The 27,559-nt window shown below is 40.4% G+C and overlaps 1 protein-coding gene across 8 annotated transcripts in view; it reads right to left on the bottom strand.

The window, feature by feature from the left end:
* LOC100650960 (fat-like cadherin-related tumor suppressor homolog) overlaps positions 1 to 27,559 on the bottom strand; it is a 499,821-nt gene that overhangs the window by 315,402 nt on the left and 156,860 nt on the right. For all 8 annotated transcript variants that reach the window (XM_048406896.1, XM_048406897.1, XM_048406901.1 and 5 more), the window contains exons 2-3: positions 23,005 to 23,924; positions 19,353 to 22,066 (exon numbers count right to left, since the gene is read on the bottom strand). In XM_048406896.1, coding sequence (XP_048262853.1) covers positions 19,353 to 22,066; positions 23,005 to 23,804 — 3,514 coding nt within the window. In that variant the 5' untranslated portion in view covers positions 23,805 to 23,924. The remainder of the gene's footprint in view (positions 1 to 19,352; positions 22,067 to 23,004; positions 23,925 to 27,559) is intronic.

The raw sequence follows: 27,559 nt of genomic DNA, 5'->3' as shown, positions 1-27,559 counted from the left end.
GTCGGTGAATGTTAACAAGTGAACGCGCGGCAGTTACGTAGCCTGCAAGACAGCGTGTATCATTAACCACAAAAGACCGGCTTAACCGTGCAACGCGTGCAGGTGCGCCCGCAGCGAATTTAGGTTAATCGTTCTGCCGACTAATCGTTAGATGTATACCATTTGCACGAGCTTGGGGAAGGGCTCGTAAAGCGTGCTCGTTTTCACAACGATTCACCCTGCTCCAATGGAAATGACGGGACACCATCGATCGTTGCCTCCCTATGGATCGTTTATCTTTATCCTAACCTTAAGTACCATCAGGTAGGAAAGTTCATTTACAAAATGTAATACGGTGATACGAGTAAACGTATGAAGCAACGGAATTTTTAATAAATAACTGTATTAGTTTTTTATAATTCATTCACCCAAGCTGCCAAGAGAAATGTCTACGCTAATATGAGCAGACACGCGAGGCAACGATGTTTCGATAATTACGATGGTTTTTACCATTTAATAACAAAGATACTTATGCACGAAGATTAATCGCATTCGCGTGAAATCGTAGGAAATTGAACGAGGAATAGATGACGAAGACGATATGATAGCATTTAAAGGATAGAATTGATTACAAAGAAGCAACAATAACATTGAATTCCAACGTTGGGTACTTTAATGCTTCATACAAGCTTTGAACACTGAATCAAAGGACATCTTTATCCGTATAATGAAAATTTTACACTTGATGGTTATCGCGAATGACGGATGAGTCGCGTAGCACGAAACATGTTAAAAACATATTGTAGGCGAAGACTGACTAATTGCTGCGTGTAATGGAACATTAAAAAAAAAAAATTCAACAAAAGATTTTGATGGGAGATACCTCGAACGATTGAGTAACATTCGCGGTTATATAACAAAGTTTTCCTAACATCCAAAGTATAATATTAACAGATTGCCTATGAAATTTTTAATCTTTACGAGTTTCTGCTTTGATTACGATCGCTAGATGCAACGATCGTGTCGCGAACGATCGTGTAAAATTTTATGGTATAACTGACGGCACATTGACGCCGATTTATGAGACAGCCTAAAAACCAGCATCGTAATGGCTGCTGGCCAGGAGATTTCGAAAGGTTTAAGTGCAGAATTTGCACGTGAGGAACGAGCGCTCGTTTTAATTATTCGTTTTTAATCGCCGTCGGGCGAGAAGTTTATTTACGATAATTGACCAGATATGAAAGATACGATTTAGTGCCATTTCGAACGATTTAGAGCGCAGATTTACTTTTTTATCTCAAGCGTACATATATCGGGAATTCTGGTCACCAGTTTCTTACGGACGTAGTAAACAAGTTGGAAATGCATATTTCTGGAGTTCGAAGAAAAGGTTTATCCAGATCTTAATTTATTCGACAACTAATACTAGCTTGGTTAAGTAGTACGTTAATCATTAACAATTATATAAAAGATTCTCCACATTGAATAAAAGAGTTAGTATAACGGAATTTACCTATTTTCATCCTGTTACGGAACACTCGTCAAAGGTTTTTCGACCATTAGCCCCAAAATGGTATCTCCTATACGATTCCCTATTACACTCTAAAGTATCGTAAAACTACAGAGTATCTCGCTATCTGGCAACAGAAGTGGGAAGTCAAATACTTACAAATTGGTTTTAGAAGATTAAAGAAAGTGGTTAACTTAGATAGAGTCTCTTAAATAAGATTTCTTTGGTATGCGAACGATAAGAAGTGTTTCGAAAGGAGAACTCTCATGGAGAATTGCTTCCGAATCGACAAAATAAGATGAATCCATCAATATCGAGTCACCAAGTTATCAACTCAAAATGTATCCAAGCATCGATCATATTTGAAGTCAACATCTGATGATTACTAATAGTACGAACCGTCATAGAATCTATCTAGGCGTATCGGCTCGAGTCAGGTTGAGCTTTTTGCACGGAGCTGCCAATATCAGCGCGCATACGGGCGCACGCCAAGTGAAAATTGATGGTTCCAAATCGGACAGGAAGATTTTTCCACGGTTCGCCGGTTATCGAGCCGAAGTGATAAGCAATGAAGGGCATAGGATACCGCCGCCGGCCCGTGGCCAGCGGACCGTATAATTTTCATCCAACCGTGCATTTCCACGTAGCCGATCCCCGCGTAGTCGATGTATGCGCCACGTCCACGCACCCACCGCACCTTACGATATATGTATATCGATGGGCGCGGCGAAAGTTCGTGCCGTTCTCCTTCGCGAATTCGCATCGCGCGTTCCTTTACCTCGTGAACGATTCACATGATGTCGATTCGTAGGATGTAAAAGATGGATTTGCGACTAACGGAAAGGTCGGAAGAAATTCGAAAGAAATGTTTCTATACGAGAGATAGAAATCGTATATGCTGTGAAAAATATTTTTGATAATATATATAAGAATATCTTCGAGGTAAGGGAAATAGGAATTTGCTGAAGCAATTTGTTGGTTCAGGTAGATTGCAAAATTTCAAAGTGTATGCAAGATGAATATATGGTTAATATCAGGTTGTCCCAAAAGTTTCTTTCGCTTTATAAGGAGATAGTAGATGCACATTTTTTGTTTTATATTATTCCATTGAATTACTGTTCTATTCTCATATTGTTCTATTGGAATAAAATGGACTATACACAATAAAAAAAAATGTTCATACATATTCACACAAGGATACAACTCTAAGAAGACCACGGTATCCTCAATATCCTGGCCCTTTTTTACACTGCCATAGCCATCCCCTGCGACGAGGTCGGACATCGCGAGATTTATAACACGCGCACACCGTTTATCAGTGTACGGGTATCGACGTAACGCGCGCGTAATGCATCGATGCCACGATACCATTAATTGCCCGAAAGACTCGAGCGCCGGGTGTAATTTATCGGTTTGCTCGGATTAACCCGCGACGAGACACCGTATCTCCGTTTACATAAACCAATTTAAACGCGTGTATTCACACGTTGGCCCGACACCGTGATCTTGGATCTACGAGTCGAAAGCGAGAAAGGCCAAACTCTCAGAAACGTTGAAACTCAACGATGGAAGCCTCGACGCGACCGGAATACGTAGAAGGTAAAGAAGCACACACACATCGAGTAAATAGGCAAAAAACTCGATGATCCCGTGAAAAGAACCGCTTTATAACCGGCCGCGGCGCGATTCCGATATACTTAGAGGCACACGTGTATAGGGGTAAATCGTTGGTCTTTTCAGCGCGTTCAGCCGCCGGTACATGTTCTAGGAAACGAGAGCTCAGCACTTACGTGCTCGTAATGCAGCGGATAAGGGTGAGGAGAGCATGACCGGTATGCGCTTCTTCGTGAATCTAATCCCCGAAGCGGTGAAACACCGCCCACGCCAGAGCCGAGCTGCATCGAGATTTTCTCGCGAACCACGCTTTCTCTCTATACCGGTTTTCGAGGAGGCAGAGGCTGGGGGCGGCGGAAGTGACGTCACATAGGGGCCACGCGTATATCGCGGCCTGCACAGTCTCGAGACAATGACCCATCCTGGCTTCCTCTTCTCTCTCTCCTCTTTTCCTACCCTTCCGCCATCTTCACCGCGAGCATTCTCCAAAAGCTACTCGCGCCAGCTTTTAGCTCGGCGAGTCTTCTAGAGGGTTGACGTCGAAATCATTCAAACGCACCCGAGTTTGGACCCTATTTAATACACAGAGAGTTTGCACAGAGAGAGGTTGGTTCGGGAACTGCTCCGCTCTAAACAATCCGTTCTTTTGGCCATGCTCAGGTATATATATACCTGTCTTTCCCTCGTTTTCAGAAAACAGTCAATTACGAGCGCGTTTTATCTGTGCACAGGTGCGTTCTTCTCCATCTTTCGTCAAAGAGCGACGCGCGTTTCGTTCGCCTTTATTCCGTCTATCCCCGGAGCTCTTTGTTCGTCTCGACTGGTTCGCGTACGCGGAACATCTCGACGAGATGTTTAATCGGTTATAAAATTTGCACGTTGAAACGTGCACCTGTTTATGGAGCGCCGATTCCAACTTCATTGCCGGTAGACTTATTAAAAAAGTTTCATCGGTCTCTTTCTCCTCCTAACGGACGCTATGTTGGCTAGCGTGGAGAGGAAATAGTCGGAAAGAACATTAGTCGAGAGATGAAAGGGAAGAAAAAAGAAAAAAAAAAGAAGAAAGGAAATCTAGAAGAGAAGTAGGGGTGAGAGCGACAGACGGGAGGATGAAAGAAAAGTTACGGTTTTAACACAAGTCAGAATGCGACTAGAGAGAGTTGTTAGACGATGGCATAGCGTATGATGTCTGTCTGATGGACAGCTCGCGAAGAGACCGTGCGTAACACAATCAATTTCAACGACAAACGGTATTTTACAATGGAAACCAAATGAAAACCGAGGCGAATAACGCTTCCAGAGGAACAGAGGTAAGAGGCGTTCCTTCTATTATATTCACCGGGCAAATTGCACTTCATCGTTTAAAATACTCGACGCGGAAAACGGCGGACAAAGGAAGCTGCAGTTAACAGACAATTGGCTTGTCTGGTAGCTACGGTTGGAATTAAATATTCAGGTCGTTCGGCCCGTTCAGCCAGGTATAGCAATAATAACTTCCAAATTGAGTCACTGTCAGTGACTTACGACCGTTTCATTTTCGACGTCGTCTATTATAAACGACGAAAAGCTGACGTTTTCCCAAGTACGTGCACGTATGCATGCTGCACATCGGTAAAACGAAAACTATTTGGTGTAAAGAAACCGAGTGACGGATTCGAAGACGGCTTCGCACGCAACCAGTACGCGACGACTTCGTAATTACTGACACATTGTGTCCCGCTTAGCGTTTTGTTTTCTTTTGTTTCCTTTTTCGTTCGAAGACACGGCTCGTGTCTGTAGCCCTTAATGCTTTCAGCAAGCTCGTTAACGGACTCGTTCCCGTCGAAATATGCAAGCACCGCTTTGTATCAATGCCACGGACGCAAATGCTGTGCAAGTTTAGATTATAAATACACTCGAGAACTTAAACGGCTATGTTATTATTATAATAATTATTATTATTATTTCACGCCTCTGTCGTTACTTCGCCGGCGTCGTGTACATGTTTCCGAATAACAGCGGAGACAAAAATATTATAACTTGGTTTTAATTCTTGACATTTCTCGATGATTTCTTTTTCAATAGAAATTGTATTTTTATATTTCTTCTATGTATAATGAAATACGTAAAATTTCGTAAAATTCTATAACAGGATACCTATTCTATGGAATATTAGATCATTACCGTTCTATGACACACAGATTATAATCATCCCTCGCAACAACAGGGGTTACAAGCAGCGTAGATTAGATTCATCAACATCCTCGTCATTTTGTAACGATGCAACCCTATGAAATATAAACTGTTCCGCTTGCATAATTTCTCTATCCATTTGCTTGTTTGCTTTAAAACCCGGATAATCATACGTGACAATATAGCTGACTTAACATATTCGGCTCTTCGCGATATTGTGTTGTAGCGTTAATTTATGACAGATAATATATCGACGTGCGCGCGTGCCCATTCACCATTCTACGTCATAGGAGTTACAACAAATAATATAATGTAAATTGGTTACGGATCAATTATAGTATACTATATAACACTGCATTATCAAAATGTATTTAATATTTAAGTGACATTCAATTATTCAATACGTATGTATACCCAAGATTTATTCCGCCCGATCATAAACTTGTTAAGAATGCTAATAGATTTTCAAAATGTAACGAGCCGTGTTTAATAGCTTGCAATACTAGATATTTAACTGCCTTCATAAAATCTGCGCTAACGTAGCGTATAACTAGAAAAATATAAGTATGGTTATTTCGTAATGATGTTGTCTTAATAATGTTTAACATGACACGTGTCATAGCAATTTCGTCATACTCTTCTATCACTTTCTTCCTTCTAAAAATTTTAAATATACATACAGATGAATTACTTTTTATTGCAGGGCTCTTGAGCAACATATTAAAAGTACTAATTATCTTAACAGTCTGGTGCTACAGGAGTCTCTTGATACTAAAGGATCAAGATTCTTGCACGTTTTGCCAGACTCTGTTCTCAGGCAACGCACTTGGTCTTGGAATTCTACCATCGTTTACGACTTAATTGATCGTTCACCAAGATCGACCAACCGATACCAATGAAATCTAATTATCCGTATAGCCGCACCAACTTTTATCGCTCAATTTTATCGCGAACATTTTATTGCTCGCCATAATGATTATTTCGCTTTCTGAAATTCTCTTTCCGAAATTTACGTGAAAATCACCGTGCATTACGGTGACGCTGATTTAGAGCCTCTTTCGCTGGGACACAGGTGGCCCAACCTTCGTCGACCGACTCTACTTCTACTCGAGGTTGGAGCAATTTACGAAGATACGTGAACTTAATGACGCGAGTTTGATGACGCCTTTGCGTATAAGAAGTTCAGATGAAAATTCGTACGCGCGTCACGCACGACCGCCCGTCGAAAATGTGTTTTACAACGTTACATTCATCGCCCGGTATCTTGACGTTATGCTACGTGACTTGTAATTATACATTAAACGTGACACTTGTCATCAGTCTCACTTGTACCTCTAACGGCAATTACGTTCGTTTTATGTAGAATTTCGAATGGAAATTGTTTTATAAACGTTCACCCTAGATATTAAATTTCCGTGATAAATGTTCGATATACATCGAAATAGAACATCAACTTGTACTTTAACAAAGTTATCAGAGATAGACTACAATGATCGTATCGTAAGGTAAACGTCGATATACGAGAGATAATAGAAACACGTAAATGAACAAATACGTTTATGTTACACGTCACGAGAAAAATGCCAATAATATATCAATATCAAAAACTGGCACAGAAATCTGAAAAAAGCTTCGCCAGGTGCGATAACAGAAGCAAACTTCAAACCAAACAGTATCGACATTTTTCGCTGTACCCAAATCTTTCTATGACTAGATCGAATTATATACATCATCGGAAAACACCGTAAACAACGAGTATCGGGGTGTCTCGCTTCAAAAGTGACAGAAATAACGCTTGCATTCGTACAGCTCGTTCACGAAAATAGAAAAGCCATGATATTCTAGTATTCAACGAAACAGGGAGCAATATCTAGCTTTACCGAACTAAAAACAGTTGGAACAAATAATTTGTCTTGCGCTTTGATGTTCACAGGGCACAGAAAAAAAAAAAAAAACTAAACAAGCGCATTTCAACTATTTACCTTTCCAATTTCTCCGTGTTGCAGACTGTGTGAACAGAGCCTTTTTGTAAATAATTAAGTTTATGGACTTGAAAAAGATGTCCTTTGTAGTTACGTTCAATTCAACGGTTCCCGTTTCTTGCCGATAACGCTTTTACGTGCTATTCGATACCATCAAAGGTTAAAAATTTCGCTTTTACAATTTGCTTTTACAGTTTACCTTTACAGAATACTAGAAACACCTAGAAAGAGACAAACGTAATTACGTGATTTCAATTATTTTGAAGCTTGCCTAGCTACCTCGCACAATTAATATTAACGAAATTTTATAAACTATAAGTTACAAGTTACGGGTATTAATAAATATGCTTGCTTCAAAATTAAGAGGTTTAATAATGAAATAAATGAAACAAATTATACACCTTACAAATTATACATTTTCTGATTATTTTATTTGACGCAAAAATTATAAAATCGTAAAGAAAAAAGCCATCTGATAGTGACAAGATATTGTTCTAGTATCGTCAGTATCCGATACACGAAATCTCGATTCATCGAACATAAATAATATCGAGAACGCGGCGGAACATCGTGCGGAATTTAATGTGGCGTTTAAATCATATTTCGCGCGTGAGGAATTTTCTTCTACATTCGGATTCTACTACGTGGCAAAAGTTCGTATTTGCATATTTATTACTTGAAGGGATATTAGGTTAATGGGAGTTTGATTTTATTGTTTGTCGATTGAGGGTTCACCGGGAAAAGGGCGTTTGTATTATGTGGATCCGACGTTGATTTACTTTGCCGAACCACGTTGAATATTTAATACGATCAGTTTTGTGGTATACTTTCACTCCCGAAGATGAAACATTACTCGCGAACCGCGTGTTCGAGATGCTTTAAACGGGTTATAAATTCTATACTACTGTAGAAGATTAAGTTCGATATATTAAATCATTTTGTAATCTGGAATTAATGCAGAGAATACGTTCCTTCGCGCGTTAAAGAAGATCGGATTTATATATAGAAATAATTTCGTGGAAGCGAATTCAATTTTAATTACTCCTCTCGGCAATTAATTGAACTGTTCACGAGTCTAATTAAATTCTACTTCATGGTTTTGGATGTAAGTAATTTTATTTTAAAATGGTATTCTATCGTTTCCGTGGTATTTCACTCAAACCAAATAGCTAATTCTCAATTAATCACTAATATTCGGCTTCCTCTTACAAGATCATCTCTCATCCCCTGCAATTGAAAACCAAAAATATCAGAACAAATCTATAAACCTTCGACGAAGCTACTGACAAAATGTTAAGTATTCTTCTCCAAAGCAATATAAATTAAATCTGAAATATTTAAACGTGAAATAGTTGTCTTAAAAAAGTTCTGCGTGTAATTCAATATTCTTATCGCTATATGGAAGAAGAAAATTGAAGGAATATCCTAAATAAAACGAAGTTGACGCACAAAAGAGTAATTAATCCCAATTTTATTACATTTCTCTCCATAATTTCAAGTAATGATACATATCATTGCATCAGAAACAGAGACAATAATTAGCTCGTTAAAATTAACAAACGGAAGATTAAATTCACACGCGAGGAACACCACGAGCATTAAACCGCCCATCTTTCGACCACGTGATAATAATGACAGCGTATTAAAGAAATACCAAGACAGTTATAAACCGTAGTCAGTCTTTCGACGCGCGAACATATCGTCGAGCGTAAGTATACGTTATTCCAGTTGTGCTCGTTCGTTTTCTTCGCTTCGTTGCAGCTCGACACGGCTCTGTTAATTCTAGCACAATATTTAAGTAGAGCTTCGTGGCCGGACATACATCAGCCGAGTGAATCTTGTCTAGTTTCGCGCTAAAAGAATGTTCTTTAGCTTCATTAATTTGCCTGCAATACCACTTTTCGGGAAGTTTGTTGTATGTCAAAAGGATATCCATTAAACGATCATTAATGTTTCAAAGGGAAATTAAAAAGTAACATTTCTATCGTGTACCGCCCGTCGGAGCTCAGCGAAATGAATGTACAAACAAAATTTCATTCTACATTCATTCTGTTTCCTCTCGTCACGATGTTGCTTGGTCCATCCTGCAAGGTAGAGCTATAGTACGATCATATAATGGAATGCCTTGAATTTTTCAAACGTATGTGGCTTGCTCGACATTTTTTGTTATGATAAAATAAGAATGGATTTAATATCGTAGGAATTTCTAGTAACTGAATAAAAAATTTAATTTCGTATTCTAAGAAAGTATATTAAAGTTCCATGTCCATTACTAAAATTATTAAAAATTCACGAAAATACTAACACAGTTTAGAAATGTATTTTCCAAGAAAATATTCATCTACTTTTTTATTGAATTAAGACCTATGTTTAGTTTGTGAAGGGTTAACACATCAAAGATCTGAATTTTTATCTACCTATCACGTTCGTCCACTAAAATGAGGAACTTCCATAGATTTCCAATGACAGAAGAAATCAAAGACGCGGAAAAACCAAGATAATCCACATTTTTAATCTTTCGTATGAAAGTAATTTTAAAATCCTATACTTTATATATATATATTTCAATTAAATACCGGCACACCTACCTTAAAAAAGCTGCTTTTTATTCTAAACTCTAAAACAAAGTAGCTCCGTACAAAACCGTGCTTTTCCAATCGCGGATTTCTTCTTGAGATCGTAACGATGTTCACCAGCGCGTCTTGTTCAAACGACAAAAACGGTACCCGCGTTTCTCGAGCCTTTGTACGGCTTACGCAGCGTGTTCGTCGCGAGAGACAGACGCGTAAGTAAGTGCACGTTGCCCGTGAAGAAAAGAGGCGCGCAAGCAAGCGAAGGGAACTGTCCCGACCACGATGTCGCCTCGATTGTTCTTCCCACCTGGTAGAGGGCTGGAAAAAAACAGCAAAACACCGCTAACAATGCTAGAAATTCCGACGACACAATGCGCCGAATGCCGAGTTGCTCGTTCGAGGAACGACAAGAACCAACGACAGCTTAGAATCGTTTGACCACCATCGATGACGCTCGATCTGGCTTCCGTGATTTCTCTGCTCTGATAAAATGGAATGTCTTCATTACGATATAAAAGGAATGTCTGGGCTCTTGGAATTACTTAATGTTTGATTCGATAAATGAGTGATTTAGTAGATAACGACATTAATTATTAGAACATTAATCTTTATGCAATTTCGTATTTTTATAAAAGCGATTAAAGAAACGGAATCTAAGTAGAAATTTGCTGCACTCGTCGCATATCAAAATAAACGTTTTACTTCTGGTATTTTATACATTTTTGAATAGTATCTACATTACATACATTTCTTAGATCTTTAAATATCCTATGAATGCATAAACATTAGGTAACGAATATCTACTTATGAATGAGTATTTATAGCGTAATTAGTTGCGTTAATAGAATATGTGGCGAAAGGTGGAATTTACCATTGCAAAGTGGCAGAGTTACGTAAAATAAATTCAGGTCAAGCATGTCGATCGATATCGAAGGTACTCTAATAAAAAAAGTCAATTCACAAATAGTATTAACATCTTACATAATTCAATTCTACCTCTCTTGGTGGAATCTTTCCAGATCATTTTATTGGAAGTTCATTTCCAATAATCTAATAACTTGTGCAATGTAGATAAAAGGGAGAAATCTACGGTGCACTTAATCTTTCAAATTCAAAAACTTTATAACTCCAAAAATACTTGGAACGCAAACATCTAATCTAATTCCTCCAATTCAGGTAATCATTAAAATAATACGTTTGAACTCTCCGTCGATTAAAAATTGCAAAGTTCCAGAACCATCCCTTTCAGGTGGTTGTACTATTTTCTTTAATTCCGCTGTTGATCACCATTTTAAATCGTAAAAGCTTCGAATTAATAGGAAAGAAGAACGTAAATAAAATATCATCGATTGCGTGTGGCCTTTCGTTTCCTTCGAGTGGGATCGATAGATCGTCCAATATTGCAAAACGCGAACGTGGAACGGCGGTGCGCGCGGAACGTAGTCGAACGAAACGACTTTCGAGGGGAATAAAAACATCGCGTTTGTCGATAGAGGTAATTTAGGGCGGGTGCGCGCACGATCGTTATGCTCGGTATAATTCACGAGCTGCTACGAATATACCCAGCCTTGTGCACCACTCGTCGGCTAAATTGGATTTTTGCCGCGTCGATGGGGATGAGAGAGGTCTCCTTCCCTGTCCAATTCCTCGCGCGTTCACGTCACCGGAACTCTCTCGTTCCATCGACATCGTCCCGTCGACGTATCGCCACCGATAATTACTTTATAACGCCGGCGTTACTAATGAGATGTTCGATCAGATGAATCGTTTAATTCGTTTATCCGACGAGTAGCTTAGTATTTATCGAGCTAGTCCTTGATCCGTTTCTTTGCAACGATGGCGAGGCTACTTTATCAGAATTGAATTTAGTAAGTTAACTTGATTTAGAGTTTACGAAAATTAGAAAAGAAAACCTACAGTGTAAGCGAAAATAAAGAAAGATGATTTCGTTGAGGTTTTTAATAGTTTAGATTAAAGACTGGAAATGGAGAGATCAGAGCAAGCAATCAGAGAGCGAAGCAATAGGAATAAGCGGAACGAGATTAATTCTGACAAGGAATAAAAAGAAAATATATTGAATATTTTTTAAACTTGTAGGAAATCTATAAATTGTTCTACTCGCGAAACTTCAATCCGCGATCTTCAGCGACCTGCTCGAATGATTTAATTAATTTATTCGAATCTCGATGGAAGGAAGAAACACGCGCGACGTGTAGTTCTCATTAATTTGCAACGAGAATATTTCGTATTGAGCTCTTTCTCGTAAAAGGGGAACTGAGGGTTACATTCCGACGTCGGTTGTCCGCGAAATTCTTCGAATGCCCGTCGTAATGGATCACCGGTCTTATCGTGGTGAGTGCTGCGAATCGTGGCGGACCTTTTGCCTCTGAGACAGTAACTCGCCACAGCTTGAGAAAAAGAGAACACGTCCCAGCTACCCAACTGGGGAAAAGGTGGTGAGGTCAACCGTTTCCGGATACCGATTCATCTACTTGAAATTACGCGGTCTGACCGCGCGACAACGTTTCCCTTTGCTTTGCGAGACACCGTGCTCGTAAAAGGCAGACCTGAAAGCGTTTCGGAGTCAAATATAGAGAGTTCGCGATAATTGAAATTTTACGAAAATATAATATACGTGTATTGTTACACTTTTTTGTATGAAAATGTATGATAAACAGAAAATGTGGTTAGACAGAGTTAGTTGAACATCATTAATTAAAAAGAATACTATAAAATATAAGACGTAAGATGTAAAGTGTATTTCTATATCCTAGAATATAAAATCAGTAGATTGAGCAACATCGTATTCCACCGCACATGTTTCGATCATAATATAAGTCACCAAGTGTTCAATCACGATATAAGTCCACAATCTTCGATCATAATTTGAGTCTACAAATCTTCATAATGTATTATATACTTCCATATTCGCTTGTATGGTATATCTTTGATATCAATCTTGTCTGATCAGTAGACTGTGTAACGTATTATTCCACGTCTGCGAGTCTGAAACGCATTTGCCTAATCTACTTATTCTGTAGACATCACTCGAAGGACACGTGTGAAAATTCTTTCTTCGTTTAAAAGATGGATGTATGTCACAGAGACGCGTAATGTTATTCCACTACATTGACTATTATTGCGGATGTTTATGCAAATTTATATCCTTGCATACGTAACTAGAAAACTGAAACCTAATCTTTAGACATTTCGCACATTTTTGCATATCATATGCGCATTCAGCACAGTTCTGTATAAACATTCACAGTATTATTATTAAACCATGTTCATGCAAATTCATATTTTTATAAATCCAATAACAGAAATGAAATCAAACGAGAGAATTGTTTCAATGATTAAATCTTTTGCGTGTATATTTATATTCTCTAAAAAGCGTAAACACCCATAATCTATATTTATTACCACACATTAAACGACCGAAATAATAAAATATTATTATAAAATTATTGAATAAATAATAATAATAAAACAATTCACTCGTTCGAATTTTTCAAGTTACGTTCCTCAGAAAGTCGAGAGAAAGAGAGAGAGAGGAAGAGAGAAAGAGAGAGAGAGAGAGAGAGAGAGACAGAGTCACGATATTCCAAGATCGAGCTTTGAGTCGCATATAGTTGATGTAGTCCGAACAACGAGAGTAATATGGGCGCGTATGCACAGGTGCATGTGTATAGGACGCTTTATTAATGGACTAACGCCGCCAGAGCCGCGGGCGACAAAGTGGACAGCGGCGTGCGGAATAATGCGTTAGCTCGTTTACTGGAAAACGCGCGCCTCTCCGCTCCATCCCGCGCAAACTAGATGCGCCAGTTTTCTATGGTGATCGGAGTTTAACTGCATTTTCCTCGCGGTGGCGACCGGGTAAACCGCGTCATGGCAAATTTAGTCTATCGTCCGGCGACGTCGTTCGTTCGCAACGAACCGTCTAACGGACGAGTGAATCCGCAGCCGACTAACGACCGTGTTCATACGGGTGTGCGGGATCTACGCGCCGCTTCAATTTCGCCGATGTAATCTTCCGTATCTGTGAAATCAACGGCCGCTCGTGACAAACCTGATTTAGGTTTGATTTAACCATGCACGTGAAGATACCTGGTGGGTATAGGCTTTTGAATGATTTCGGAAATTTGATGATTGATATTGTTATATTGGAAGATTGTATGATTGTTTATAATCGTTGTCTTTTACCTTCTTACTTGTTATTTGTTTGTTAACATGGTTGGAAATAGAAGAGGTACGTTCGTAGATTTATGACCAAAGTTCACTTTAGGATGAGTAGTAATGTATGTGAATAAAAGACTGTAAACTATAATAATCATGTAGATAACAGAACATTTTTTATGAAGATGCTTTATGCAAATTTTCTCTTCAAATCGTAATATGTTGAACTAATATACGACAGAAGGCAATAAAGTATTAAAATTGTATAGGTACGAGTGCAATAGTAAACTCATCTTCTTATTACTGTGCCTTATTTACCCACTTTACTCTTACATCGACTCTCACTCTCTATCTTTATAAATTCCCTCGTTAATAAATCATACAACGTAAATGTCACGTTCTAATTCAGTTTCGAAAGGCTACAATTAAAAAGTAATACAAACGGTATCATAACTTGATTAACAGCCAAACCCACGTGAATTTCATCGCTAGAGACTAGAAAACAAACTTGCGTACACATTGGGAAACATGTGATAGATTCGTAATCAAATACGACAGGAGGCAATCACTCTCCGGTGAAAAGAACGCCACGATTGCTCGGCGAACGATTCTCGTTAAACTGGCGAACGATTCTAACGATCTTGCTACAACGAATATCCTCCATTGCGGCCCACAAGAACGCGAGCTACAATCGCGAGATTTGTCAGTCGAGGAACTGCACCAATACCGCGAACGACGTTACGATCGGTCGTGTTTCAAACACGAAGGCAATACACCAGCACAACTTATGAATATTTACACCGGTTGAATATGCATACCACTGACAATGTATTATTTTTGCTCGACGGGGGATCGATACAACCCCCGCGCGGCACACATTCGACCGCGCACCGACTCCCGCCATTTGATAGTCTCGCGCAACAGAGAACTACGTAAGTAGGCGGGTTAGCTGGTCAGGTATACGGGGTGAACTCATTCGATTTGATACCTCTTGTTAAAATTAGCGGTACTTGAAGAGTTGGGCGGTATAAAATCGTACAATTTTAAAGGAGACAGCGTAAATTAAAATTTCATAAAGAAGCGTTTTAAAGTCGCCAACTATTTTTCTGATTCTGCTACATTAAATTTGGCTTGACGATTTTTGCCGATTTTATTGACTTTTTGAGAAGATTTATGGTATAAAAATTGTGCTATTTTAGAAGTGAAAAGATGGATTTGAAATTTTATAGGAGTAGGTACTTTAAAACCTTGAAGGTAAAGTTGAACTACTTCGCAAATTTTATTATGACAATTCGATTTGTGATCAATTTTTCCACGAGATTAACTTTACTCCGATAACATTTATATTTTGATCCTGTTCTCGTACAAATTCCTTCGCAAGAATTGAAGACAAAATATTTCCAAAAAATTTCTCTACGTGTTCTTCCTGCCGTTTCAATATCACGCAGATATTCTCGTGGCATATCAATCCCGGACGATAACGATATTGACGTAAAATCGTCACGGAACATTCGAACGAACTCGCCGTGTATAAGCTTATTCGCAAAGAGAGCACCGAGGCCACGGGGTGCAGAGCGAGAGAGCGCTGCGCGCACGACCGCATTCTGTTCCGGTGAACGATGGAAACTCGTCGATCGTGACTAAAACGTGGACGATGGCCACTGTATTTTTTTCAACCTCCTACCGGTGTATTTTATCGCGCGAAATGTACAACTGGAATCGAAACGTCACGACTCGATTTATAGCTGTGCACCGGCCGACAGTCGTTCTCCGCGAATCTAACCGCCGACTAGTCATTAGCAAATAGATCGCGACTAAAGAAAAAAAGGAGAAAAGAAGGGGAGAGAAAAAAGTAAGCGGGCTTGCTAGCGATAGTGATCAGCGCTGCGTATCGTTCGCATCGCGTTTATATCAATTAGGCTCTTTCCCTGACAGAAAGATAGGAAGAAGGGTGAAAGGGATGAGTTGACACGACGAGATTTTAGCAGATATTTTCAGCCGGCTGCGCTTCAAGTAATCCGGACTGGTCTCAACCTTTCCTGGGGCTCGTTCCAGAAAATGGCGCGTTTAAACTGCAAATGAAAAATAAGAAGATCCGACGAGCAATCTCGGATTAGACGTCTAGCGACTGTCTTCAAGGAAACAACGCGAAGGACAGATTCCGTCCAAGAAGGTTTTTCAAGCACTCCGGTGTAATCGTCCTTGAAGTATAGAATCGTTTTAGGCTTTTTATAATGAGACTAAAGCTGTACCTCTGTTTGTATTTTATAAATATAAGCTTCTATTTATGAATACGAAACAAAAAGGACTCCGTTCTGTTTTCTCTTTCTAACTTGGAACTGAAATTGCCAATGTTAAAGAGTAAAGGAGAATAAGAAAACTAAATACGTAATGTTTAAGCAAAGCATAAGCAAACTCTTCTTTCTTAAATGTCTCTCGAATTTCAGTCACGTTTATATCGTCGTCTGTACACTCAACGAGAGCAAATAAACTACAGCTCCTATTTAATGTTTACTAGATTTACACAACCGTAGACCAAAATGCGAGTGAAAATACAGAATTTAAAAGCTTAAGCTTGATACACAAGCCCTTGTTCTCCTTTATTTAAAAGCTGTTTATCAAATATGTTAACTCATAAAACAGTTTCATAAACAAAGATGCTCTTTCAACAATACCAAAAGACAAGGAACGCACACGTTACTTTAATTCCATTTCGCCCTTTCATAAAATTAGTCGCAATCGGTCTGAAAAAGGACCGCGAGAAGCTTGTTGCAGAGTTAAGTGGCCGAAGAACGCGGTCCAATCGAGAGGGATCAACTATTAAACAGGATGACGTGCTATTTCTCGAGTCGGTTTTCGCGGTGAAAGGAGACCGCGGTAGGAATTTAATGCGCAACCAGGCTTGGCCCGGGAAAAAAGGGACCCGTTGCGAGTCCCATAATTCAATTAAACCCACTGCGTCGGTATTTAATGGGCCGCGACGCTGTAACTTCGTTTTGGACTGGTGCCACGGAACATCGGCTTTCGCCTGTCCGATGTAAAAGCGCTGCACAACGGGCGTGTATTTTTTCTCCTCTCTCTCTCTCTCTCTCTCTCACTCACTCGTTTTTCTCTGTTCTTTCTTCTTCTTCCCCTTCGTTTCTTTGTTCGTTTTCTTCCTGCTTTTCTTTCGTTTCTTTGGATCGATCAACAGCGGCACAGAGCAAGCAGGAAAGGAACAAAATAGGCGAACTAAACAAAGCGGAAAAGAGACATGTCCCGCGGACGTACGGCGTACGGCCCGTCCGTTTCTAAGAATAAATTGGAACACGGTTGCGACAAACTCCACAGCCCGACTTTAAAGTAAACTATTGTTGCTCTCGAATCTACTTCCGGGCATCGAACGGAATTCCCATCTACGAAAACACGAACCCTCTGAGGCGAAAACACGATTCGTTCGACTCGATTTCTCGCTGGATACGGGATCCAACCTTCTCACTGACCTGTTGCGAATTAGTCGAATTAGTTTTTTTCTCGTGAGTAATAGAATGTAGTGAGTAATAGAAATAGGGGATACTATTAAGTTTCAGTGCAATTTGGTGATTTAAAAAATTTCGTAATTTTCTGTATTTGTTTTTAAATTACTCTTAGAACTTAAGGATTTAAGACTATCAGAGGAAGCTTCATTTACGCAACTTTTATTTATACTATTTTATCGCATGGTTCTAAGTGGGTTAGCCTCGTTAACGGGAGAGCAAAGAAATTGTAAGCATAGTTTTAAAAAATTAAACTCAAATTTGATTGCTCGATAGATACTGTCGTATATCAGAAATCTTATATTAAAAGGAAAAAGATAATCTGCAACATTACACCCGTAGGAGTGAAGGAACACAAAGAAACGTTGTTACAAGTTTCTTTTCCCTAAGACGCATTCACGAACTTCGTACAATCGTGAAACTGTCAAATTCCGAACCGAGAAACTTGGGAACTAACCGAATTGAACGCATTACACAAAAGTTGTCGCCTAAAAGCATGCGAGAACTTGAGTAACATTTTCATGGAGCGTTCGAACGGGGAACTATCGACCATTTCCAACGGTACATGAGAAGAATTTCGCGCGTGAAATTTCAAAGTCGGGAAGAAATGAATTTAAATTGGCCGTTGGTGCGACGGAAACGCCTGGGGGAAAAGTTACTGGCGAAAAAAAAAGGTTAATATGCAAACGACAGGTTCGACAGCCGGATGGTTTAATGCGGCGGGTGCTCGTCAAAAGGCGAGTGAAAATTTAAATAAACGTTTACGTCGCCACGCCGATTGATTTTCTGTCCCTCGTTTAAAATTCAAATTTTCCATTAACGAACATCTCGTAAAAGAATAGGCATTTGTTTTAGCGAAATAAACGGTAGCTGAGAAACCTTTGTTACAATGACTAGCAGATATATAAGAAATTTGGAATTAAAACATTAAAAACCGATAATAGACGAATACTGTACAAATACACAAATACAAAAAATGAAATCCACTTGTCTCATTGCATTTCTCAAATAATGTTTTTCAATTTCGGAGGAACGAACTATGTCAGAATATCCTATGCTTATAGAATATTCTATAATTTAAGAAACGTATGGTGAAAGAAATTGGAACACCATGTACGCAATATAGGGGAGCGGAATGTGAAATTGTTCTATAGAAACTACTTTACAGAGAGCTGATGAATATCGAGTTTAAATCGAGTACGATTAATTTATGGGTATACGAAGAACCCGGTTGCTGAAAGCTGTCGGTTCTTGTCCAGCAGCAACTTTTCCATGCCAATATATTTGCGTTATCGCGCGGGATTGGAGTTAATCGGATGAAAAAGTTAAATATTGTCGTACCACGCTACCGGCCGTTAATATTCCTCCTCCTGCTTAATTTTCGCGTTTAGCACTTTTAACAGGTCGCGTGTCAGAGCAGTGGATTTGCAACTTTCCTTTTCATGTCGGGAAAATCGTTGTGGAAATAATGCGGAACAACGAGAGGTCAGGAAGTTTAACGAATGCAGAGAAAGCTACACGTGTTATCTTGATCAAATTTATTTCAATGAATTAATGCCAGAATTACGGTTATTGTGTATGGATATTGATTTTAACAGCCCATTGAAATTATGCAAATATTCATTAACCTCGAGATAAAATAAATACCGTATCACTTTAAAAGAACTTATCTCGAAGTCCTTAAAAATTCTTTGCTCTAAAAATACCTGACCTTCTTCATATTACGTATTTCATATTTTCTACATTTCCGAAAATGACAAAATTAATCAAAACGATCGAACTTATAAACCCATCCTACGTAAATTAATAAATGAATCAAAGTATTTACCTTCGTTGTCGATGGAGAAGATCCCAATGCCGTCGCCGCCCCTAATGGTGTATCCAATCCTGGAGTCTCCTCCTAGCGGATCCGCGTCCTTAGCGCGCACAGTGGTCACTAAAGTCCCGATTGGTTGATTTTCAAATACACTCGCGGACACGACGAAATCATCGAACACCGGCGCGTGTAGATTCTCGTTTACGTCGACTACTTCTATGATAACCATTGTCTCGGAGGATAAGGATGGTTCACCTCTGTCCTTCGCCACAATCGTCAACGTATGCACTTGGCGCTCCTCGAAATCTAAGCTTTGGGTGGTCCTAATAGTGCCGGACATTTTATCGACTTTGAAGTAGCCTTCGCTCTCCATGGCGTCAGACAGGAAGTACTCGATATCGCCACCGGATGCCTCGTCGGGATCGGTCGCGTCCACGACCGCCACGACCGTCCATATCGGTACGTCTTCTCGAATTTTCACCGTGTACGTGGACAACGCGAAACTGGGTGCATTGTCGTTCACGTCGTCGACCGTCACCCTGACCAAAGCGTCCGAGTACAATGGCGGCGAGTCGGTCCCTTTGCCACCGTTATCCTGCGCTCGTATTCTTAGCTCGTAGATCTCCTGTCGTTCCCTGTCCAATCTGCCGAAAACGGTCAGCACGCCCGTCACCGGGTCTACACGGAAATCGTTCGTCTCGGTCACCAGGGAATAAGTGACGCGCGCGTTCTCCCCGAGATCCGCGTCAGTCGCGTTCGCCCGCCACACGTTCGTTCCATTCAGTGCGGTCTCTGAAATCCTGAAGCTTGCCAGGGACTTCTCGAATTTTGGAGCGTTGTCATTCACGTCGAGAATTGTGACTGGGAGCATCTTCGACGCAGACTTCTGTGGCTTGCCCAGATCGTACACGCTGATGTTCAGAAAATACTCGCTCTCGCGTTCTCTGTCCAGGTAGCCTATGACGTTCAAATCGCCGGTATCGGGATCGATACCGAATACCGAGTCGCGATCACCGCTGGATATGCAAAACACTAATTTCCCATTGTAGTCCAAGTCTCTGTCTCTGGCACGTATCTTGACGAGAGTCGTTCCTATCTTTACCGATTCGTTGGCTTTTATTTCGCTAGGGAAATCGACGAACTCGGGCGCGTGAATGTTCTCGCCGTATCTACTTGGTGTCAAAGCATATTCGTCGTCTTTGGAAGGCATGTTGTTTCTCTCTGCGGCAGCGATGGCTTCCGTTAATCTTCGAGCGACCCCCGTGTCACGACACTCGAAGGCGCCGCTCTGATCCGTTAGAATTCTTCCCTGCGAGCCTAGGTTCCGTTTTGCATTTACCAGGTGCATGTGTACGGGATTTACGTCCGCGAAGTGTGATCCATCCGTGGCCGTGACGTTGACCATTCGCTCGGTAACCTTGACGTCGGACAAGTCGCAAGCCACGGATAGTACGCCGCTGGCCGAGTCCAGGGCGAAGCAACCGTCTTCGTTGCCAGAGACAATGCGATAACTGATGATGTTGCCGGCGTCGAAGTCGATGGCCGAGACGGTGATGATTTCGGAGCCGATGGGCACGTATCGAGGCACGTGGCCGGTACAGTCGATTCGCTCGAACTGCGGTCTGTTATCGTTCACGTCACGCACCTTCACGTGCAGCTGCATCTCTGCTTGTCGCCGGTATGGCAAGCCCCAGTCGCTGACCCGCACATGCAACAAGTACTCCCTCTTCATGGTCTCGTAGTCAAGCACCTGCTTGGTCTTCACGATGCCGGAGAAATGGTCGATCTCGAACGGCACCTTCTGGATATTGTCGATGCTGTACGAGATGTAGGCGTTCTCGCCGGAGTCACGATCCTTCGCGGTGATCTTCACGACCGATGTGCCGGCTGGCTCGTTCTCGTCGATCCACACCTCCATCTCTGACTGCTCGAACGTCGGATCGTTGTCGTTCGTGTCGACCACATTGATCTTAACCTTGGCGGACGACTGTTTCCTCGTTCCAGCGTTCCCTTGATCCACCGCGGACACTGTCAACGTATAAAACGCCTTCTTCTCCGCGTCCAAGTTCACCGCGGTGTATAGCATTCCCGTCTCCGCGTTCACATAGAATTCTCCACCTTCGTTACCGCCCACGATCTCCAGGAACACCAACGCGTTCTTCCCCTCGTCAGCATCCGTCACCTTCAGTCTGATCACCGGCGTGTTGATGGGAGCAGTCTCCGGCACCTTCACCTCGTAGATTTCTCGACTGAACACTGGCGCGTTGTCGTTCAGATCGGCCAGATGGACGGGCACAAATTTGTAGCTGTAACGTTGCGGAACGCCCCGATCTGTTGCACGGAGTGTCAAATTGTAACCCTGAACTGCTGTCTCCCGATCCAGCAGATGTAGCACCTCGATATTGTATTCGCCCGAATGTGGTCCACCGGCTGGCCGTACTCTAAAGTGACCGGCTGGGTCACCGCCCACGATGTCCAGACTCGCGATCTGACCGTGAATACCTTCGTCGTTGTCGACCACCCGAACGATCGCGTAGATGTCGGCGTTCGATTGTTCTACGATATCTGGCAGGTGGTGCACGTAGATTTCGGGTGAGTGTAAATTGACTTGACGAACTCTAATGGTCACCTTGGCTGTGCTGGCTCTTCTGGTCCCTCCGCTGCGGTAAAGGGCTCCACGGTCCTTTGCTAACACCACCAACTCATGAAGTGCTCGCTCCGAGTATCTGGGTGAAAATACGTAATAATAAATTACTTTCGAAGAGTTGAGCATCAGTTTGTTGAAGATTTGATTTGAATTCTTTGACTGTTCGATTAATAGAAGTTTTTAGGATAGCGGTAATTCTATTTGGTTACGTTTTATGGTTTAGTATGACCAATCTATAGATAATTGAGCAATTATGATCCAACTTCATTTATTTCATTACATTTGAAGATAAAATAGTTCAAATAACTGAATGGTTTGAAGTTTCCGTAATAGCAGTTCGTTAATTTCCTTTGCCCATAGCTTTTCGTTCAAATAACCAGGGTTTACATTGGAATAACTGAATTCAAATATACTTTGATTCGTAATATGAGTAGAATTGCAAAATCTTACATAATAGAAACCATTTGGATTTACATAGCTTGAATTCAGAAATTCAGTAAATTAGGCAATGAGAAGAATTTTCCGCCAATTAGAGGTCAGATAAATGGAGTATTATCGTAGAAACGAATTTATACGGATGCCGTGTACCATTGATTCTGAAATAAATCTGTTGCAAGGTTCTATATAAAAGTCAATTTTTCAACTTCAAAGCTGACACGCTTCCAAACTGCGATCGCTTATTTCAGAAGCATTTCCTGTATACTTCATGATTCAATATTCACCATTAGAAAATAATATTCCGTCGTAAGCAAGAAGTTCGAGTATCAATCAAGATCATGGAAAAATTAGAAAAATGATTTGTTCGTTAGTATGTTCACATTCTCCTTACGCATTCGGCATAACATTGTATCAAAAGAAAAAGAAGGAAAAATAAGAACCCATCCAAGTACATGACAAGATCCGCCTAAAGCATCGCAAGGCATCGTAAACGATCAGGCAAACGAGTATCTCGAGGCGTGGACCGACGATCCTCAAGCTCATCAAACGAAACACGAGAATTCTATTACGCGGACCTACCTGAGCGGCCTGGTGAGCGTTATTACCCCACTGACCGGGTGAACGGCGAACTGATCGGTCTCCTCGGCGAAGCTATAATAAATCTCGCCGTTCCTGCCGAGATCGGCGTCCTCGGCTATTACCCTGAGTATGCTGCGATGCAGAGGCGTGTCCTCTGTGATAGTTGCCTCGTACTCGGTCGGATAGAACAGCGGGTTTAGGTCATTCGTGTCCAAGATGGTCACTACGACCGTGGTATCCGCCTCCATGATAGTCACCCGGTTTTTACCGTCGCCTTTATTCAAGGTGGCGCGCACTTCGAGCACGTAACGGTCTTTTCGTTCGCGGTTCAACACGTCAACGTTACCGGTTCGAGTCCGAATCAACAGGAAACAAAAATCACCGACGGTGCGTTCTTCGGCCTTGAAGAACTTATCGCGGTCGCCGCTCATTATGCGGAAACGAATGTCGAGATTGGAGTCGGGCGACGCGAGTTTGATGCCCATTCTTTCCTCGGGCACCACGTACGTCTTGCCGATCGAGTTCTCCGGAATCGACACATTGTACAACGGCAGAGTGAAACGGAACTTGTGACCTGGAGGGAAGGGAAAGTCTTCGGTGAACGACGCGGACGTGGATGTCGGTATCGTCGGAGAGAACGATCTGGCGTTCGAGCTACTGATGCTGCTGCTGCTACTGGCTGACGATGAAAACGTGGTCGACGCGAAAGGGTCGGAAGACGGGGAACCCGCTGTGGCCGCGAACAGCCACAGCCACAACCATGGCCAGGCGAGCAGCACGCGCTGCTTCATCCTCCTCATCGTCGTGTCGCTAGCTCATCGTCAGCGGTTTTTGCCAGTGAAATCCGTCGTTTCCCTGGCTGGACGAGGGAACCGTGGCTCCGTGGTCTGAGCTTTCCGTCCTTGTTGAACTGGCCGAACCTGTGAACAGAAAATAATATGGTGGTTAAAATCGGGGACGTCCTTTACGTCGTTCGTCTTTAGCCGAACCAAACCAGAGAATCGATTCGAGAGAAAAGCTCGGATGAAGTGGCAGTCGCTGCGCTAAATCCGGGTTATCCTTGACGACAGCTATTGGCTTCCGCTCGATCGAGCATGATGAGTAGATGGTTTACCCGAAGGGGTTAAGGAAAGGGCTATTGACAGCGAAGGGTAAGAGTTTATATCGTTTGTGATGGGGTTCGAGCGGCTCGATCGATGCACGCGTTGCGGAACAACGAATCTTGTAATGTAGCCAAATGGAACTTTTACGTGTAAGTACAGATATCTCATGACAAATTAATGACTATTATCTTCCACTTTAATTGTACTGTAGATTAGATTAAAGGAGCAATAATAATAAATTTCAAAATATTTTTCGAAGCAATCTCTATGAAGATAAACTGAATCCTTCCGAGGTTTCACCGGACACAAAAAGTAAAGATCGCGATTTAACCAACAATCTGACAGGGTATAAGAGGTTCTGTTAACTAAATACGTGGTACGATTGGCTTCCTTACAAATGTGACAGAATCGATCCGCCCGAGGGTGCAGCAGACAAGTTGTTGCACGGGAATGCAAACGATGGCAGACAACGTAAACGATTCATTGGAAATTCTAATTGTAAATTTAGTTCTAGGATTAATACGAGTTCGATACGTGAGTTCGATTAATGCTCGGTGAGAGCACGATATAATGCGTTCGTGGCAGACTTGTCACGACTATCGATTTGTCGTTTCGCTTAATGAATTTATCGAGCTTTGATTTTGCCATGCGATAATTTTTTGGAAACATGCGTAACCGGAGCCAGAATTCAATAGTCGAACGATAATTGACATCAATTGGAAACGCGTATCCAGAAACGAGGATTGTTAAAAGCGTGGAAAATAACGCTCAATTTCGAGCGATATCCGCGGCTATTAAGCGCGATGAAAAGTAAATCTGATGCACAACCGATGCCACCGCGTTCAATTACGCACAAACGATCTATCGTCAACTTAATTCGCGTATTATTTCCTTTTTTCTATTTGCTTTTCACTTTTATAGAACTCGTACGTTTGCTTTTATGCGGACAAGATACATACGCGGCTTTTTAAGATTATAAATATCTTTTAACGTCGTTTAATGCGTTTAATTGTTTTTCTGGGTTATAAAGGAATAATTGAATTGGTAGAACCACACGTATATTTTAATAACAAAACTTTCATATCTATCTTTGAATGCCTTTAAAGTTTCACTGAGTTGCAGTAGAATCACTTGAAATAGAATAGAAACACTAAAGATATCTCTGTTCCTGTTAATTCATAATTGGTCGTTCTAGACAACGAAGTATAATAATTTCATTGTTTCTTGTCCCACTTTATTCTTCTCTTAAATTGAATGTCATTCAATTCATATTTGATTAGCAGCTTCCCTCATTTTAATAATTGACAACAATAATACACAAACGAGACACATAATGTGGTTGGATTTAAATTAGGAAACTTTTCAGTTCTCATTTCCATATCTATAAAAGCAATACAAATAAAGATCTAAACTTTTGTGACTAAATTTTCCTTTTTTCCCATCCAATCTACGACTTTCCATTTCGAGATTAATTGATCGGACTTGTACATCACAATTACGCTCTTACAGAGTCGGCAAATTTCAGTGAAGTGTCATACCATTGCACAAACATTTTCACTCGAATTCTAACCGGGCCGGCGAATATTTCGACCGTGACAGTTTCAGTAGTCGAGTTTGATAACAATGCAAAACGTCGGATCCGATAACAGGCGCCACGATTTTGCCTATCTTCGAACGTTCCACGACCAAGCTCTCGATCGGCGCTCGCACTCTTCAATCTGTAGTTCCTCCCTGGCACGCAACGTATCCAGCAGCGACGCGATCCGACTGATCGATATATTCGGCTACGGCGAAGCTCCGGAAATACGATATCGATACATCGATTGGTGAAAAAGCAGTGAAATGTGTTCTGTTTCGAATATAAACAAATGAAGTAGGCTCTCGTGTTGCCGACTATTTACTTCATTCGTATCGATTGGTGTACGAATTTTTTGGAAACGATGATGAAGCACAGGCTTCTCTCCGACTATTGCGGAACGTTTCCAAGTATGACATTTTGCCTTTTAAATTTTCAAGCTCTCGAATTCTCGAGTTGTCAATCATTTTAACTTTCGAATTTTCGAATGTTTAAAATTTCAAATATTTAAATGTTCAAACTTTCTAGAACATTGAAATTTACAATTTTCGAACTTCGATAATTCCCTTATAATGAATAAATGAACGATAACTCTTCGTCACTACTTCTACAGACAGTGATAATAATTTTTTTACATTTGCATCTAACTTGCTTCTATATTGTGTCTCGAAAGAGACTCTCGTCAGAAACTCGGCGTATCTTCTACTCTCCAAAGCTTTTCTCTGTTCTTCAAATTAACACAAGCCTTTATTTCCGCATAACCGCAAAGAGCAACCGGTTAATACGCGATCGTAGCATAACCAAGAGCAGTTTTCAACTTCAAAGCGCGCGCCTGGACAACTGAAAGACGCTGGTAAGACGCAGTACACTGGAATTTTTTTTCCCCCTTTCATCTTGTTTCTTTGCTAAATCTCCGGACAGGCTCTAACCAACGTTTTCCTCCACAGAACATAAAAGTCGTACCTGCTAACGGTGCGTTTAGCCTTGTCGAGGAAAAACGTTCGAGACAAACCAGCTAATTATCGCGGTGCCTTTCCACGCCGCTCGCCAGGTTTCTTACACGGTGTAAAATCGACGAGATTATCAGTACAGTTACTACAATAAACAGCATCGTGTTACGGTGCGCGCCGCTACTCATAAACAGCGTAACTGCTGACTGTCTAGAATGTTTAAAATCATTCGTCAACATCTGGTCAAATTTGCAAGTAACGACGAACAAAATTAGTTTAATAAATTAACATTCGTAGTGTATAATTAATTTTGTCACTTATTCTCGGAAAGCATTTAACAATTTAAAGAGAAAAAAAGATTCTTTAATATCTGACTTCTTGGGTGCATTTTCTATATTAAAAATACAAACATATATGTGTGTGTGTGTGTGTGTGTGTGTGTGTATGTGTATTTTGTCGTCGATCTTCGCGGCGAGAGAAAATAAATTTAAATGACACGTGGATAAAACCGAATCCTGCAGCGTACGTCTTTTATTATTATTATTTAATATTATAATAAATAATAAGAAAATAAATATAATATTATATATATATATTATATATATATTATATATTATATAATATTGTATATTATATATTATATTATATTATTATATTATATATATAAATTATATAATATAATATTATATTTTATATTATTATTTATATTATTATTATATTATATTATTATTATTATTATTATTATTATTATTATTATTATTATATTATTATATTATTATTATATTATTATTATATTATTATTATATTATATTATATTATATTATAAATAATAATATAAAATATAATATTATATTATATAATTTATATATATAATATAATAATATATATATATATATATATATAAATATAATATAATATAATAATAA

The sequence above is a fragment of the Bombus terrestris genome, chromosome 6 (assembly GCF_910591885.1).
Source record: "Bombus terrestris chromosome 6, iyBomTerr1.2, whole genome shotgun sequence".
NCBI classification, from domain to species: domain Eukaryota; kingdom Metazoa; phylum Arthropoda; class Insecta; order Hymenoptera; family Apidae; genus Bombus; species Bombus terrestris.
This window is presented reverse-complemented; position numbering and strand designations above follow the sequence as displayed.